The 13,657-nt window shown below is 55.7% G+C and overlaps 1 protein-coding gene across 1 annotated transcript in view; it reads right to left on the bottom strand.

Moving 5' to 3' along the window:
• Window positions 1-13,360, bottom strand: part of CACNA1I (calcium voltage-gated channel subunit alpha1 I) — a 111,721-nt gene extending 98,361 nt beyond the window's left edge. The window contains exon 1 of the mRNA XM_068970653.1: window positions 13,128-13,360. Coding sequence (XP_068826754.1) covers window positions 13,128-13,360 — 233 coding nt within the window. The remainder of the gene's footprint in view (window positions 1-13,127) is intronic.
• Window positions 13,361-13,657: the final 297 nt, after the last annotated feature.

Here is a 13,657-nt window from a genome sequence, read left to right as displayed (position 1 = left end):
GCCACAACCACTCTGGAAAGCTGCTTGGCAGCACTTGTTAAAACTAAACAGAGGGCTTCCCTGGGGATCCAATGGTTAAGAACCCGCCTGCTAAAACAGAGGACATGGGCTCAATTCTTGGTCTAGGAAGGTTCCACACGCCACAGGGTAACTAAGCCGTGTGCCACAAACTCCTGAGCCCATGTGCCACAACTACAGAAACCTGAGCACCCTAGAGCCTGGGCTCCACAGCAAGAGAAGCCACCACAGTGAGGAGCCCACGCACCGTCACTAGACAGTAGCCCCCACTCTCTGCAACTAGAGAGAGCCCTGTGCAGCGATGACAACCAGGTACAGCCAAAAGTTAAACAAATAAATATTTTTTAAAAAAGAAGGGTGACTTTAAAAAACATAAGCCCATGCTAGGATCCAGCTGTGCCACTCTTGGGTCCACAGCCCCCAGAGAAATGCCCAAATAAGTCCACCAAAAGGCACGTGTTACCCTTAACAGTCCCAACTTGGGAACAATCTAAGTGTCCATCAACAGGAGAATGAGTCTGGCAGGAGATTTCAACTGGAGATGATCTGGGCCCCCGGGGGGACATGCGGCCATGTCTGGAGACGTTTTGGGTTGTCACAACTGGGTTTTGAAGGAGGCTCTTGGCATCTGGTGGATGGAGACCAAGGATGCCGCTCAGCACACCACAATGACAGGGCAGCCCCACCACAGAGAATCCTCTGAAATGCCCACAGTGCCAAGGCTGAGAAACAGCGGCACATTCCTTTGATGGAACGCTGCTCAGTGATCTAAAAGAACACACTACTACAGCAGCGTGGTTGAAGCGGCCAGACCTAACGCTGGAAACAGGAGCCAGAAGAGCAAAGAGCATCCAAGTTATATGAAGTGAGAACCCAGGCAAAGCGAAGCAACAGGGATAGAGGTCAGAAGGGCAGTAACGCTAGAGGAGAGAGAGTTCATCGCGGGTGGGGTGAGGGAGCTTGCGAGGGCTGGAGATGTTCTTCCTGGACGGAGTGAGGTCACAGGAGTGTGTTTACATGGAAAAATGCCTTGAGCTGGACATTAAGGTTTGCGAGCTCTATTGCATGCAAATTTTATCACAATAAAAAGTGTAACAAAAAGTGATGCCGAGCTACAGCTATAGGGAAATATAAAATGCAACAATTAAAAAGCCATACTTGCTGGGGCACTGGACCCCCCAGAAGACCTTCAACCACAACCCTGCAAAGGAGGGGTGTCACCCCTGTTTCACAGACTTGCCCAAGGCCACAGCAAGGGACAGAACAGGGATCTGAACCTCGCAGCATTCTGTCTTCGTTTAAGAATTTCTTCTGTCCAAGCCCACGGCAACCTTGGAAGATGGGCATGGCAGACATCATTCCACCCACTTTACAAATATGAAAATGAAGGTCCTAGGACTCCATTAGCAATCCAGTGGTTAAGACTCCCCGCTTCCAATGAAAGGGGCATGGGTTTGATCCCCGGTCAGGGAACTAAGCTCTCACATCCCACATGCCTCGTGGTGTGGCCAAAAAAAAAAAAAGAAAATGAAGGTTCAGAGATGGCAGGATTTTCCCAAGCTGACACAGTGGTTCAGCTGAGACAGAAAATTGCTCCACAAAGTGAACGGGCCCACTGGGCAGATGGTCCTCATCCTCTTTCCACTTACATGCTTCTAGTGACAGGGAGCTCCCCACATGACACACAGCCCTTCCCCAGGCTGACTGGTTCTAGTTATAAGCTATGGAAGTTCAGTGGGCTGAGAGCCCTTAGAAAGAGTGTCACTGCCCCCCAGCCCACTTCTTAGAGTCTGTGTAATTTGACAACTCATTGAATTTGGTCGAAGTCTTTGATTCCCAGATGCCCAGCAGGCCTCTGTGCCCAGTGCAGACAGCCGGAGTGGAGGAGGCAGTGGCGAGGGAACTGGGGCCGCCAGCTGGGAAGAAAACCGGGGTGGATGGTCCATGGGAAGGAAGCTCCAGCCAAGGAGACTCACCTTGGCCGCACTCTAGTCACTGCTGAAGAGAAGGGCAGGGAAGGCCCCTGGGGACCAGGGTCCCGCTGTCTGTGAGCTGACCCAGCCTCAGGAGCCCGTCCACAAAGAAGGTGCGCCTGCAGGGGAGCCTCTTGGAGTCCTAGCAGGGCGTGTGGAGGCCTCCCATGGGCCCTTACAGAACCTCAGACGTGCCCCTGACAACAGCATGTTTCTGTCCCGGCGTCCCACCCCCAACCAGGCCGTGCTCTCCAGGGGCAGCGCATATCCGACCTTCAGCGCATATCCGACCTTCTCTCTGCCCAGAGGCCCACCTGGAGCAGCAGCTCAGGGCATCTACAGCCTCGGGGAAAGGAGTGAGGTGCCCGTCACTTGGAGGCATCAAGGAGGCTAAAGAGGGATTTCTGTGTTGAAGGGACCTGCAGCCCCCCTCCCCACCTCGAACTCCCCCTCCTCTCCTTTCTAACATCCATCACTCACTATTCATATATTCAGCCTCTCTTCACTGAGCCCCCGCCCCCCTCTGTCTGGCCCACAGTGACCCTAGAAACCCTGAATGAAGATGACATGGTCCCTGCCCTCCAGAAGCCATGAGCAAACACAAGCACTAACGGAGATGAGGTTGGACAGGGTGAGGGCTGGACAGAGGGTGACGATGCTCTTCCTTGGCCTCCTGGGGGCCTGTCCCCCACCACACGTCTTCTCTGCCTGCCCCTGACCACACCTGTGTACATGTTCACATGTGCATTCCCACGGAGCCCCTCCCACACTTACACACACCAAAGTGTGTGCACACCAGCCTCCGCGGCCCCTGGGGGCAGCAGCACTGGGTACGGCCGACCCACTCTCTCCCCGCTCCAGCAGCTCTTAAGCATTTCTGTACCTCCTGGGGAAGTTCATGAACCCTTTCTCAGAATACTGTTTTTAAGTGCATAATTTTTTTTTTTAAAGAAGGCTTAGTATTAGAAAGGAAGGAAACCAGTTACGTTAAAATAGTTGTCAAAATATTTTTTAGAAAAACAAATTTGTGATGGAGAACTCTGTGTGCTTCGTTATCAACACAATGAATAACCAAAGCCAGGGGCGGGTCTGAGCCTGTGTGCCTGGGAAGCTGGGGAGAATGACAATGACATTCCCAGAGCTCTACAAGGAACCGTGATGTGGCTCAAAAATATCAGTGACTGCTGCGGATGACAGTGGCAGGAACTGCCGGTAACCCCATTGTGCTCGGTTGCCTCTGTTCATAATACAAAGAAATGCTACATTTCAGTCAGAAGTCAATGAAACCAAACACGCAGCTTGTCCCAATTCAAGTGGACGAACCTCAGTTTAAGACCCCTGTTCCAGAAACTCCTGCTGGGCGCTGGGGATACCACAAGCTCCTGGACAGACCCTCATCTTGCTTGGTGGACCTCACCTTTTAAATGCTGGCCTTTCCCGGGCTCCCCAGGCCCCTGAGATTCCCTCTCCATCCACCGAACCCACACCCAGACCCACAGCCTCGATGACCTGCCCTGGACTGAACTAGCCTCCCAAGCAGTGCTCTGGGATGTCCCAGGGAACCTCAGAGTCATCATGTCCAAAATGGGATAGGTCATCCTCTCTGCAGACCACCAAACTCTCCCCTGAACTTCCCATCCCATGAACGATGACCCCAACTACCACCAATCCTGCAAGCTGTCCAGGCTAGAACCCATCAGGGCCCTCCTTCCCTTCACCCCTGACGTCCATCTCAGAGACCTGTCCATCTCACCCCCTAAATCTCTCCTCTCCATCCCCCGTCTGAACCCCACGGCCCCAGGCAAGCCTCGCTCTCTCACTCCTAAGTCCGTGAACAGCCTGCCCCTCCTGCTGCCCTGCCTTCCCTGACACATCCTCCACACGGCAGTCTGAGGGCTCCTCCAAAACCAAAAGCCTTCCATGGCTCCCCACTGCCTTCTAGAGAATTTCCAGATGCCTCGGCTCTGCATTCCATTGTGTAAGAGCTCTTGGCCAGCCTCCTCTCTGTCTGTATAACCTCCACCTCCAACCTTGTTAACTAGGATGTGCTTTGCTGCAAGCTTTGCTGCACACCTACTATGTCAAGGCTAAAGAAGAGACATGCATTAATGGGACATGGAGCCTGCCCTCAGGGAGCTCACAGTCTAGCAGAAGGTGAAAATAAGAAGTTAGGTACAAGAGGTCTCGTAAGTGCTACAAGGAGAGAGTGATGGTGCCCAACAGAGGGTTGGGCTGGGTATTCTGCATTTGCCAAATAAGTGAATGGTTGATAGATGGGTAGGTAGGAGGGTGAGAAGGAGGCCTTTGTGTGGTTGGAGCAATGGATGATTGAATGGGTGGATGATTGGGAAGGTGGGTAGATAAATGCACAGATGTAAGGACTGAGTGAATTGATGGGTGGGTGTGCAGATAAACAGATGAAGAAATGAAAAGATGAATGGATAGATGGGTGGATGGATGGATGAGTGGGTTGGGGAGTGGCTGGATGAATTGATGCATGAAGCAAAGGAAGGCGGGTGGGGAGATGGGTGGGTGGAAGGAGGGGGGTGATCGAGAATGTGACTCCCAGTAAACGGCAGCTCCAGGACTCAAACTCAAGGCTAGGAGACCACAGGAAACCCTGCCAGTTGGGACTCTGCACGTCCTCCTCTTCTCTCTCAGTGATCATCCTCCGCTTCCCTCCGTCTCAGCCCTCCTCCTCACAAGACCCTCAGCTCCATGCTTTCCACACTCTCGGAGCTTCAGGAGATCTCAAGGACCTTCTGAGCCTCCGCACGATTGACATCGAGGGATGGAGGACCCTTTGTGGTAGGCTGTCCTGTGCGTTGCAGGCTGTCTGACCTTTACCCACTGGCAACCAGTAGCACATGCTGACACTGGGAAAGATAGAAGGCAAAAGAAGAAAGAAGTGGCAGAAGATGAGATGGTTAGATAGCATCCCTGACTCAATGGGCACGAATGTGAGCGAACTCTGAGAGATACTGGAGGACAAAGGAGCCTGATGTGCTGCAATCCATGGATGGGGTCGGAAAGCGTCAGACACGACTTAGCAACTGAAAGACAACAACGCCCAGTAGCACACCCTCCCTGAGCTGTGACAACCAACAGTGTCTGCTGCTGCTGCTGAGTCACTTCAGTCGTGTTCGACTCTGTGCGACCCCAGAGACGGCAGCCCACCAGGCTCCCCCGTCCCTGGGATTCTCCAGGCAAGAACACTGGAGTGGGTGTCTGGAGACATTGTCACATACCGTGGGCAAAATCACTCCCAACTGAAGATCACGGTTGATATGGCTCAACCCTTTCCTTAGTCCTGGGTTTTTTTTGGAAATTTGAGATGAAGACGGGAGGAGTGACCGCCTGAGGTCACAGGGCTTACACATGGGCTGGGTCTCTTCCCCTAGCCCAGCTCCCAATATTCATACAGAATCTCACAGTCAGCCAAGGCTTCTCCTTCTGCTTTCTCATCTACATACAGGAGCCAGATAGAAATGGGAGCCCAGAGAGGTCACGTGGCTTGCTCAGCACCACACAGCAGTCAGCAGCAGAGTCAGGATTTGAACTTGTGGGGAGACAGGGATGCAGGACTCCCCAGGGCAGCTGGGGAAGGAAACATGGATGGCCCCCCATAGGAGAGCTGGAGGGAGATGAGCAGGAAGACCTTCTGGCTGATTAAAAAGCCATATCGATTTCTCTCCCAGGGAAATGAACGGGGCCATTTGTCTCCCAACAGGACCGCGAGGCAGTCTGAGGGAGGCGACAGGTCAAAGTCAGCTTCTGACACGAAGCCGCAGCCCAGGCGGGACTGACAAGTAAAATTCCAATCGCGTTTTAAATGCCCCAGGAGGGGGTTGACTCTTCATTAGCCAGCCAGCCCTCCTTCTAATTCACCCGCTCTATATCCATCATAACGAGGCTTCCCAGCTGGGCTCACCTCGGGGCTTTGAGGGGCTGGCGACACAGGCCCAGGCCCCCACCCCAAGCCCCCTCAGCCACCTCCCAGCTGGGTGGTCTGGACAAGCACGTCCCCTCTCTGAGCCTCGGCTGTCAAATGGGAAATCTCGAGGGGGGACCTGAGCTGCACCCAGCAGCACATGGGAGGCCCTTAGGGATCAATCACCAGTGTCCTCTCTGGCACAGCCTTCCAGAATCTAGACCCCGAATGTCCCTCTGTGCTCAGACTCCACTCCTCTGGTCTCCCAGCCCAGCCCCCAGGCTGTAGTCAGCGACCTTGGTGACCCCAACTTGACTCGGAGCCTCCGATCAGGCTGTTTCCTCAACTGGGATATCATGCCCCATCTCCCCCTTCTCCCCCACCGAAGTCTCTCCTGCCCTGCTCCCCATCCATGGAGGGTTCCTGCGGCTTCCCAGTCACAACGGACTGACCAGCCTCCTGGTGCCCACAGCCCGCTCAGAGTCCCTCTGCCCAGTCTTTACCCCGTTTTTCTTCACTGGAGTATGATTTGGGTGTGGTTCTGCCTCCCCCATCAGATTGGGGTCTCCCGGGGGCCAAGGCCAGGTGCCAGGCCTGGTACACCGTGGCCCCAACCCAACGTGGCTGAACAGCCCTCCACTTCTGTCTAGGACAGTGTCCAACACTACTGAAGCTGGGCTTCGCTAAACACTTGTTGAATCCATCAATCGACTGATCTATATCTATAATAGGTGGTTCTTGCTTGGTCTCCTGACCTTAGTCTCTCTCTCTCAAGCACCTGCCATTCTGCTCCAGGAGGAAGTGTTCTAATAAATGAAATTACACGTGCCCTATCCCTGCTGGACATCCTTCAGTGGTTCTGCAGTGCCCACAGGATGGAGAGTAAGCTCCAACCTGGCATCTCATACCCTGCTATCCCGCCCCTCCTCACACCACTCCAGCCATACTAAACTCCTTCCTGTTCCCGACACTAGTCTCCCTGCTAAAACACCATTCCTCAACTGCCGTCCTAGGAAATTCCTACTCATGCAGCAAGACCCAGCCAAACGTCCCCTCCTCCAGGCAGGCTTCACCAACCCTCCTAGGCTTTGTCAGGGGCAGCTTCTGCACCTGTAGCTCTGTTTATGTAGACATCTCCAGGTGACAGTACCTGAGACTGCCCTGTGGGTCAGGCTCTCCCTGGCCCAGCCAGGCTCCTCTGACTGGCCGTCAGGTCCACCCTGCTGATCAATGAGCGTGCAGCATCCACTCTGACCACCGTGAGCATCCCCAGGGCACAGCTTGGTGCTGACTTGTACTTCTGAGAAAAACAACCTTCTCTACGCCAGATGGAGGGAAACGGACAATTTCCCAGACATGTGCTGCTTCTTCCAGCAACACTTGCCATCCGTCTGGACGTTCCCTTTGGGCCAGGGCTGAAGGAGGAGCGGATACCCTCCCTGAAAGAACCCCTTCCCCAGCCATGAGCAGGCCCTGGCCTGAGAGTCCTGGGCTCTGATCTGCACTGGCTTTGTCCACTACTCAACATGTGCCCTCGGGCAGGTCAGGCTCCCTTCTGCAGCCTCAGGCTTCCCGGCTGTAGAATGGGGAGCTAGCAGACTTCTGGGCCCGGCACCACACGGGAGGAGAGCATCTGAGAAGCCGTGGCGAGCGGGAAAGTACCCTGTAAACCGGAAAGTGATGAGACGCCTGTGCGTTGGAGACAGAATCAAGTGAGAGCCACAGGCCCAGCCCTCTGGGACCCCAGTGGAGGAGGAGGAGACAAGGCTAGCCACCAACAATCTCCTGAGGCCAGAGGCTAGGGAAGGACTGCAGGAGGCCAGAGAGGGAAAAGCTGAGATTCAGGAACACTTCCTGCAGGTGGTGGCCAGGAAGCTGGTGCTGATGGGGCTGGCAGGATTTGGCACCCTGGAGACTGGGGGAGAGGGTGTCTCAGGGGGCAGACCCAGCGTAAGCAAAGGCGGGCGGGCAGGGGTGTCAGGAAACACCAGCAGCGTGTTTGGGCTTCAGGACAGAGTGTGTGAAGGGAAACAGCAGAAAGGCGGCTGGAGGCCAACCAGGTGGATGGTGGAAGGCCCCGAATCCAGGCTAAGTGAGACTATTCTGGGGGTGAGAGAGCCGCTGAAGGTTTCCGAGGGAGGAATGAATAAGCAAACAAATGGAAGAAGGCAGCAAGGGAGGGAGGGAGCAAACAGCACTTGACTGATGACAAACCATGTCCACACCGGGAGCCCAGGACCCCCTGAGGATGAAGGCCAGCGGGGAGGAGAGGGTTGCAGGAAAGAGGCACTCGTCGGAGGGCACTACACTCTGGGCTCCTGGTTGGGGGTTGTCTCCACTGTGCAGGGAAGAGGAAGGAGGAAGATGCCAGCTGTCAGTGGGGCAGGAGGGGTGAGATCCCAGAGGCCACCTGTTTAGACAAGAGGTGGTGGAGAAATACAGGCCCAGATTTCCCAACGGCCCCGACCCAGGGAAAGGGCTCAGGACAGGAGGGGTGGGGGCTAGATTAAGGAGGACTTCCTGACAGTCAGCCTAGGGCCTCAGAAGGCCCAAAAGGTACTTATCAGTTGGTCCCAGGCCCCGTCTGATGCAGCAGAGAGGTAGCCCACCAGAGGCAGGGGGATGGACTAAATGACCAGAGCAGGGACAGCAGGGCGATGGAGGGTGGTGACGCCCCATTTCTCTTCCCGTGGCGAGGGCTTTCCAGGCCTTCTCCTCGTCACTCCCCAAACTTCATGCCCTCCCTCCACCCTGCAGGAGTCGGCACCTCTCTCCCTGGGGGCAACCCGGCCCACAGGCTTCTCAGACCATCATCCAGACACGGGACCCAGCTACCCACCAGCCTTGAAAACCCTTGTTCTGAGCTGGGTCACCCAGTTCACCCCAGGTGTGTCCCTGTCAGCTCCATCATTGGCTCCAGGGTGCACACAGCTGCTACTCCACACTTAACAGTTTGCCCAGTCAATGCTTGCCCTGGAATTCTCACTGGAACCCCTGATATTCCCAAATGGGGATCATTGAAGTTCCCATTTCACAGATGAGCAAACTGAGGCTCAGCAAAGACAAAGGCCCCTTGGCCAAGAAGGTTAACATTCATGCTTGACCAAGCTACAGCCCCTGGGGTCACCCCTGTGTCTTTCCAACACCAACCCCAAGGCAGCCATGCCTCCACTCAGACCCCTCTTTCCGGCCCCACCAGCACCCTCAACCACCGGCCTCCCCAGATCCCCTCTCACGATGGTCTCCTGGCTGGCTTATTGCCAAGGGAGCCAGAGTGACCCTCCCCTGCACAAAATGGCCATAGTTGGCCTCTGTTTGAGCCTGGTACATGGCAGGCACTCAGTAACCGCTTGCCGACCCAACTCATGAATGGGTGAGTAACGGACAGATGAACAAGAGCCTGTTCGCCCACCTCAGCAAATTCACTGAACCCTCACAGCGAACAGCACAAGGCTTGACACTGCAGGGCTGTGATGAGAAAATGGACTCTGTCTCTTCCTGCCCCAGGATGACCCAGGTCAGAGGGTCTGCAAGGCGTCAGGGTCTCAGCCAGGTGGGCTTCAATGCAAGTGCACCCACAGACCCCTAGTCCTAGCAGCAGAGCCAGGCGGGGCACCAGAAGCAAACAGAAGTGGGACGGAGGAGCAGATGAGAACCAGGCACAGCCATGAAAGCACAGAGCGAGGACACCCGCCCACCAGGAACACGGAGCCCCATCCCTGCACACCACGGGACACTTTCTGACAAAGGCAGCAGGGAAACGGGCACCCCAGACAGCCCCTCCTGACTCAGGGAGACTGCCCGAGTCTCCCCATCCTGCAGACAGGCAGGCCGAGGGCGAAAGAGGGGAAGTGACTTGCCCAAGGTCACCAGCAGCTGGTGTCTCCCGCCTCCCGGCCCAGGCTGGCGCCCTCCCCTGCCCAGCAGAGAGGCAGCCTCCACAGCCGACTGGCTCCCACCACGCATGGCTGGCTCCCACGGCGCTGGCTCAGCGCAAGCTGGCATGGGGCAGGCAGCAGCCAGGGGCACGCGGGGAGGCAGGGGGCTGCAAAGTCCTCCTGGCACAGTGAGGTGGTTGCCAAAGGTACACACTGGAACCCAGGAAGACCCCCGCCCAGCCGCCCAGAACTGCAAAGCATCCTTGCTCCGGTGGAGTGTGGAGAACCTGTCTCCAGCCTCCGAAGGTGGCAGCCATGTCCTGGATAAAAGCTGAGCCTGGGGAATTCAGAGAGATTGAGGTATTTGCTAGCTTTACCACATCCTGGCTGTGCAACCTGGATAAAAGTTAGTCAACCTCTCTGAGCTCACTTTTCCCATGTGTAAATGGGGCTCTGACAGCACCTACCTCCTGGGGAGTGGTTATAAGGGTTAAAAGGTGATACTGCAGGCAAAGCATTCAGCACACAGTTTAAGTGCCGGCTCTTGTTATTATCACCGCCCGTCCTCCCCTGGCCTCACCTCTGGGCTGGACACGTGGCTGGGTGCTTGGCAAGAATCATCCCTAACCATCTTTAATTGTCCCATCACAGAGATGAGAAAACTAAGGCTCAGGGAAAGGAAACCAGAGTGCATACAACCCACCACTGGCCGTTCACCCACATGCCGCCAGTGACATGCCTAAGAAAGGCTCTGAAAGTCTAATCGAGGGTGGAAAATGGGTTTCAAACTGATTAGTCATGCTGCCAAGGGTGCCCTGCTGGAGGACGCCGTGATCGATTAGCAATGTCTGCATGGATGAGGGCACGGGTATCAGCATGGTAACTGGCACAAATCTACCTAAATCACAGAGATAGAATCTGATTTTCCCTGGAAACAACGCCCTCTGAAGGCATTATGTTCTATCTAAAGATGTGATGCCCAGCGTCTTGTTGAACCTACCATGACTAGTGTTTACTCAGCTGTAAGTGAGGGCCCTGGTCACTTTTGGGCACAGGTAATAAGAGTGATAACCACATGTGTGGTTTTCTAGGTTACAAAGATTTGCTTTCCCATGTGCTAGTTATGTACTGCTTTGGTCTTCAATGTAATCCAGTAAAATGCGTAAACACCACCTCTGTTTAACAGATGAGAAACTGAGGCTCAGAGAAGTTAAGAAATTGGCTTGTGGTCACACAGCAAACAACAGGCAGAACCAGCCCATGGGTCTGTCTTACTCCAGTCCCCAATGCTTTCCACATGCCACTTACCCATGAGTCAGACAGCACAAGGGGGGACCTCCCTGGCAGTCCCATGGTTAAGAATGTGCCTTCCAATGCAGGGGACGTGGGTTTGATCCCTGGTCGGGAAATGAAGATCCCACATGCCACGGAGCAACTAAGCCCAGGCACTGCAACTCCTGAGTCCACGCACCACAACTAGAGAATCCCTGCACCGCAGTGAAAACCCTGCACGATGCAACAAAGACCCCATGGACGGCAGCTAAGGCCCACAGCAGCCACAGAATAAATACTTTTCAAAATAAATTAGTTGATTCAAAAAAAAAAAAAAAAACAGCACAACAGACCCCCTGACATTTCAGACGCAGAGTCCTCCCAGCTGAAACCCGGCTGACAGTGTGAGCTCAAGGCCCAGACCAGGTAAGGAATGGTGTTGACCTCTGGGTGAGTGGACCTCTGCCACCCGGGCTCGGCAGCTTACGGAGGGTCCCAGCGGCCTTCTGTCTCTCCAGTGAGTCAGGCAGTGACTCAGGGCCTGCCTCTGGTCTGGGAGAGGAGCTGAGTCAGGAAGCACCAAGTTTCAAAGGGCAGCTGGCTCTGAGCCAGGGCCCCTCAGCACCAGGGACTCCGGTGCTCAGAACAGTCTGTCCCGGGAGGACCTCCCACACCACCCTGCTCCCACCCGGGCCTGCAGGTCCTGACAGCCTTTCCCTGCTGGCCTGACCCTGACACCTCCATGTCCACCATTCCTTTGGGTTCTTGATGCAGAGCAGACTCCTGCAACGTCTGCAGATGCAATGGCTCATTTTTGGTTGTCGCAATAATGGAGGGCTGCTCCCTACCAATATTTAGGGACCAGGAAGAGCAAACATCCTGTGCTATGCAGGACAGCTCAGACCGCACAACACCATCACACTCCAAATGCCAACCCTGCCCGCACTGAGGAACACTGAGTTATGCAATGCTCCTTTCCTGAGCTCCCTCCCAGGAAAGAGGGGCGGGAGGGAGGTTTGTGGCTGGGGAAGAATCCTGGAGCCCTTGGCATGGAATCAAAGAATCCCACTACATCCCCCCAAGATCCTAAAGCCCAGCCTGAGTGCCCTGTGATGGGGCCTCTGCTCCGTTCACTGTGGAGACACGCGCCCAGCGAGCACTGCAGGAGCGCCCGCAATGTGCCAGGCACTGTGCTGGGTGCTGAGGTCCCACAGTCAAAAAGACAGGCTTGGTCTGTGTCCTGGTCACCTGACAGTGCCCTGGAGGAGACAGTGTGAGATTCTGAGTCCCACACTAGCTAGGGACAACAAGCAAGAGGGGCGGAGGAGAAACCACAGAGGGCTGCCCTGAGGAAGTGACATGTAAGTGGGGATTTGAAGGATGCAACAAAAGGTTTGGCCCAGTGAAGAGGGAAGGGAAGGCATTTCAAAGGAGAGAGTGTGAGAAGGCCCTGAGGCCTGGAAGAGCAGGGGAAGCAGAATGAGGGGAGCGGGGCAGGGCCTGGGGGCTGGGTGGGACTCTGCTCGTGCCTCCAAGACGGTCTTCACCAGGGGGTGACCAGAGCAGAGGAGAGGCAGCAAGTGGAGGCAGGAAGCTCTGTAAGGAGGTGAGGTGGGTGGAGCCTCACCCTGCGTGCCAGGGTCACCTGTCAGTGGTCCAGGCCCATGGTTCCCTGACAGGCTTTCATCTCTCATCACCCCTGTGGTCAGCAACCCCCGAATGACTCGAGCACCGGGAGCTGGGCCACGGGCCAGGGTCTGACTTAACTCTGCTTCCTCCTGCAAACCTAAAGTTCACACTCGAGGGCTTCCTGAGCCAGCTGGACACTGCACTGACTGCCCACGGTCATCAGCAACTTCCAGAACATTCACATCAGCAGGACACCAGGTCCTCATCCGTCTGAGCTCTAGTCCGAGATCCCCCAGGCCCAGCACCTGAGCTTGCTAACCGACACCACAGCCTCTCAGCCTCAGTCCAGGCCACAGGCCTCCTGGCCAGAGGGACCGGCGGGGGCCCGGGCAGAATCCAGATAAACCCAAGCCCCACAAAGGATATGGGTTACACACCATCTTGATGCACCAGTTCCGGGGGCTGGTGGTCTGTCGCAGGCAGAAGAAGGCAACGGGGGCCAGGTCCGGGTGAGGGACTTCTGGGTCAACTCCGTCCATGGGCTCTTCTGGGCCAGGAGGGGAGGGAGGGGGGCTCTGGGGCCCCGGCTGCTCCGTGACTCCGGGTTCAGCCACCGGGGCTGCAGCGGGGGAAGGGGGCGGTGGGGAGCTCTCAGCCATGTCGGTGCTGAGCAGGGAGCCCTGCAGAAGAAAAAGAGGCAGCACTTGGCAGGGGGTTAGGGGCGAGCCTGGCACCCGCCTCCCTCGACAAAGGGATACGGCTCAGACAGCCCAGCCTCAAGCTCCGTAGGCGCCTCGCCCACACTCTGGCTGGGAGGGTCAGAAGAGTTGAGGGCCTGGAGGCACCCAAGTTGGAAACCACTTCCAGGCTGGTGGTATTGGGGCAGGTCTGGTCAACCTTGGTGAACCTCATTCAGAGGAGATGAAATGTAGAGAGAATAAAACCTTCTTAGAACA

This window comes from Capricornis sumatraensis, chromosome 4 (assembly GCF_032405125.1).
Source record: "Capricornis sumatraensis isolate serow.1 chromosome 4, serow.2, whole genome shotgun sequence".
Classification (NCBI taxonomy): domain Eukaryota; kingdom Metazoa; phylum Chordata; class Mammalia; order Artiodactyla; family Bovidae; genus Capricornis; species Capricornis sumatraensis.
Note: the sequence above shows the minus strand (reverse complement) of the source record. Positions and strands in the feature narration are given on the sequence as shown.